We start from the raw sequence: 4,637 nt of genomic DNA, 5'->3' as shown, positions 1-4,637 counted from the left end.
CCCCCCGGCCGCAGCCCGCACCGGGCGCGGAGGCACCGCCTCTGCTCCGCCGCGGAGGCTTAGGAAAGCCCCATTCCCGTTTTTTCGGTGATTGTTACACGATCATTTGAAGCAGAGAAGTGGCATTGTAATATGACAAAACATTGTCCTCGTAACATTACTATGCAGGAACTAAGGCTTTTTTTTTGCCTTTTTTTTTTTTTTAAAACTAGAAACAAGTTTTGATTTCCCAAACTTACTCATCTGTTAAACCAGAGAGGCACCTTTGCAATGACTTAAGTGAGTTGCCTGGTTTTGGTTACATGAGCCTTCAAGATTGTCCAACTAGACTTCATCTCTTCACACCTCGTGTTTATGTATTAATAGGATATAGCCTTTCTGCTTTTCCACCTCTGAAATGGCTCCTCAACTTTGAATGAACTCAGATGTTCTCTCTGCACCTTCATAAAGTTCCCATTATGCCAAACTGCCAAAACATTGCAGTTGCCTAGTGAAAACCTTCGCTCTTTCAGTGGTTGGGACCTTCTTTAAAAATTCAGCAACCAGCATGGTTATATTTTATTTATTTGCACCATTTTCATGGAGGTCAAGAAATTTTAACGTATGTTGTCAAGTTAAATTGATTTTTTTTTCAAAAGAAAGTATACGCAACATCAGTTAAAATAAATTTCTAAATGTAATTATTTTATCTAATCAATTTCATAACAATCATAATCAAATAAATTTAGCAGAGCCTAAAGGTTTGTAATTATTCAAACTTATGCTGGTATATCAAACATTCATAGCTCATATTCATATTAGCCAGCATTCGCTCTTTATATTTTTCCATGTCACAACTAAAAATAGGAAGGGTTTAGAGCAAGAACTCTGGTTTTCTGTGAATAACCATTGACATAATGCATGTACTTAAAATATTTTTATTTTCACAGACTGAAACAGATTTTATCAATATTTCTCACTCTAAGTGCAAAAAATGCTAAAAAATAAGGAGATTCTTCATACAAAAGCAGCTTCTTTAATATAGCCACTATAGACTTAATCTGCCAGTATTCAAAAGTATAGAGTAAGTGTGCTAAGGCTTTATAGGACAAACTTCCATTCAATAATGAGAATATGGAATATTACATGATGATCATTATGGAATTATATGGAATATTACAATGATCATTATGGTCTAAACAGCATAATCTAACCTATTCCTCTGTCTTTACTTCTTCAAATATTCTGAAATGCTTGAGTGCTCAGCATTCTTAACACACAAGTAAGTACCTCTGTTTTCATTTTATATTGGCATGTACTGATTAGATAATAAAGAGCCTTCAAATAAATGACATTTAAAAGCTAAGACTTGCCAAGACTTACCTGGGGCCAGAGTCTATGTAATCATCAAAGTCTGCACGGAACTGCAGATAATTTACATGGCTTGAGCCAGAGGTCCTGTAATAAGAGAATTCATCTCAAAAATGGAATTTAAGACTTACTTAAACACATATCAGTTCATGCGCCAATCTGTCCATCTCATTATTGCCATTCTGCAGGTAGATGACATGCATTAATGTAGATCCCTGATAGAGCCAGAAATAGAGCTGAAAGGTACCACTGTATGTTTTAACCATTAAACTATACATCTTTGTCATCTGGTGATTAAAATGAAAGCCTGCTGTATACATTCAGTTTGCCTCCTACCTTCCATCAAGCAGATTACATTTAAACTGTTGTTCTTCATCAAATTTCAATAGCACGTTAGAGCAACAGTATCGATGCATGCAATCTCCACAGCAGAAGTTGGGACAGGATTTTGCAGGTTGCGCCTTGCCATGCTGATCAGTATATGCCTCACAGTCCTCACCCAAAACTGAAAAAAGTTAAAATCCAAGAGTTAGTAACTCAAGAAATAATCATCGTACCAAGTATCGCTCACATATTGATCAGCTCACCTAGGTTAATATCTAAATAGGTTTCAGGTATTTCCGTCAGGTCTTCCAAATCAATTATTTCCTTCAGAGTATAGCAAAGGCAAATACGTACTCCTCGCACAGGAACTGATGGTATCTTGTCTTCATCAAGTAGCTCTTCCCAAGGGTTCACACATACATAAGGGATTAAACTGCACGCTAATACACTTATGAGATGCTCTGTCTGGTGCTGTGCTCATCATTGTGTCTGCTAGTGGCTACCCAATTACTCCAAAGACTCAAACACCAACTTGACTAGCCAGGTCTTTGAAAAAATACTGCACAAGCCCTGCGGTCAGCTAGGAGAAATGGTAAATCTTCCTGGATATTTGACTTGATGCAGAAGATGCATCACAGCCACATTCCCTATAGATTCAGATTTCCATATGAATTGGCTGCTTCTACCTGTTGCTTTCTTTACTTCACAGAAAACCCTAATCTTGCTCAATTCATGGCACGTGTTCATGACAGGCAATGGGACGTTGTGAGACAGAGATTCCCGGGACCAGAACCAGTCAAGCGGCGTGCTCCCACTGCACGCTTCAGCCGGCGCAGGTGCAATGGTAAGGAAGCGGGAGTGTTTGCACACAGGGACAGATTTCTGGCAGGATATCCCATGCTTTTCAGCAGTGCATTCATTGCATTGGGCTGAGGTATTCACTAATGTGCAGGCAGCTTTCTCTCTCCATAGCTTTGCCCTTTCAAGCCTGAATGACTACAAGGTAAGAATGACGCATTTGAATCAAAAACCTCCAACGGTCACGTGGAAATACTTCTCAAAGCTTAAGCTTTAGGGTTTCCCTAGCAGCATCGCAACTGCAATGCTCTGGGTACCCCACAGAAATGGGACAGGCCGATATGGAGTTAAAATAGTAAGTCAGTGGATAACGCTGCGGCAGGGAGGAGTCAACAAGGAAGCAAAGAAACTTTACAGGAGTGCTATCACTGGTAGAACGTAGAAAAGGAGAATTCAATACGGAAATAAGCAAGACAGCTGAGCCTGTGCCACTCTTAGATGGTCCATTCAGTCTGATGGCGTCGGGTTTCTCCCCCTCTGAGAGACACCTGAGGTTCAAACACTTGGAATCTACTTGTGAGGGGAATAACTAAACCAGGACTTGAACAAAACCTGGACAGGAAACTTCCCGACCCTTAATCTGCTCCTTCACGCTTACATTGTACGCGCAGACAACTCTCCGGGGCCCACCCCAGTTCTTCCAGCTCCAAGACAAGCATTAATGCTGCTTCACCGACTGCCAAGAGGAGCCCTGGTGTTTTGCTCCTAACCCACTCTCCACCCGAGAAGCTCCAGCTCCTTCAGGTGTAGTTGTTCAGAGACTCCAGACAAGAAGGGAGGCAAAGATGACAAATCCTATTCCTTCCAAAGAAAAGTAAGGGATAGTTCCTGAAGCATACAAGCTGAGTTTGCATTTGAATACAGTCTTGACTCTTCAGCAACAAGATATATCTGAACGCTCCAGCCAACACCAGAAAAAAAAAAAAATCACTGTTCTAAGGAGTTAAAGGTGAAGGTGCATCACATACAAGCAAACGGGAACTTCTCTAGCAATATCACAGTACTTCTGCAAATATGTTTACACATTTTCACGCCTGGCTCACAGAACTTTTTCTCGGCAGACACATAACGTCATCAGACAACAACTTCCTTCCTGTACCACCAGTACGGCAGTAACAGGTAGCTGAGCTAATTCTAAAATACACTGTGAACTTACGTACAAACAAAACAAGGCAGCCAACAAAATTACTCCCTCCATCTCACAACTGGGCTACTGCAGCGCAGTCAAACAACAGTGGAAACAAAAGGTCTAGAGCACTTCTCAGACCGGAGTCTCAGGAGCAGCCAAGCCGACCTAATGGCTGAGCACTGCCAAAGGAGAGGGATTTGGCTCCTCTGCTTTGCTCCTCTCTTCCTCCACCAACTTTGCTCCTCACAAGGACCCCTCCGGAGCCGATTCAATTCACTAACTCATCAGCAGACTCTCTGGTGGCCTGTGTGCCTTTGGTTTTTGCTAGTCAGTTTTCTGCCAGGTTCATGATTCGAATCAGCTCAGAAGGGCCCAATGGACACCCCAAGCCCGCACGATGCAAGTGCTAAGGCTGAGGGAGGCAGAAAGCACCTCCTGTTTTGGCATACCTATCACTGAGCGGCCCCCCGTCCTGCCGATAATTGGCACCTCAAAACCCTCTGACCAGCGGGTCGAGTTCCAACTCAAGAGCAGAGCTACTACGCTATTCCCCTGCAAGCTCAACGGGCCCAAGAAGAGAACGTCCTCTGATTTCCAACCTACGGTTACTCCAGGACAGCTTGTATTTATTTACCGCTCTAGTGCCGTTGCTGCGATCTAGCTTGAAGAACTCTTCTCGGGGCGTTCGCCCATCCAAGTACTTACACGGAAGACTCTGGTGGTCTCGGGCATCATTCAGCTCAACTCTCAGAGCAAGTGGGGTCCTTCAGTCCCTAAAATTACCCCCGGCAAGGCGAATGGTCTCTTGCCGATCCACGCGAGATCCCCTTTCTCCTCCTTGCGCGCACGGGCGCAGGACCAGGCACACGGGAGCAAGCAGGCGGCGCTGCCCGCGCCGTCGGGGCGCTGCTCGCTCGATGAACCCCGCGCTGCCCGCGGCTCCCCGCTCGGCCCCGCGCCTGACGGGTCTCGCGGC

The 4,637-nt window shown here is 44.0% G+C and overlaps 1 protein-coding gene across 3 annotated transcripts in view; it reads right to left on the bottom strand.

Moving 5' to 3' along the window:
• SHISA5 (shisa family member 5) overlaps positions 1-4,589 on the bottom strand; it is a 24,714-nt gene extending 20,125 nt beyond the window's left edge. Inside the window, exons 1-3 of one of the 3 annotated variants that reach the window (XM_026061183.1) lie at positions 4,445-4,589; positions 1,687-1,855; positions 1,363-1,437 (exon numbers count right to left, since the gene is read on the bottom strand). In XM_026061183.1, the coding sequence (XP_025916968.1) occupies positions 1,363-1,437; positions 1,687-1,766 (155 nt within the window). In that variant the 5' untranslated portion in view covers positions 1,767-1,855; positions 4,445-4,589. The other 2 variants (XM_026061182.1, XM_026061181.1) reach the window with 2 other exon arrangements.
• Positions 4,590-4,637: the final 48 nt, after the last annotated feature.

This window comes from Apteryx rowi, unplaced genomic scaffold (assembly GCF_003343035.1).
Source record: "Apteryx rowi isolate R43461 unplaced genomic scaffold, aptRow1 scaffold_177, whole genome shotgun sequence".
Classification (NCBI taxonomy): domain Eukaryota; kingdom Metazoa; phylum Chordata; class Aves; order Apterygiformes; family Apterygidae; genus Apteryx; species Apteryx rowi.
The sequence above is the reverse complement of the archived record's forward strand: the minus strand, read 5'-3'. Positions and strand labels throughout refer to the sequence as shown.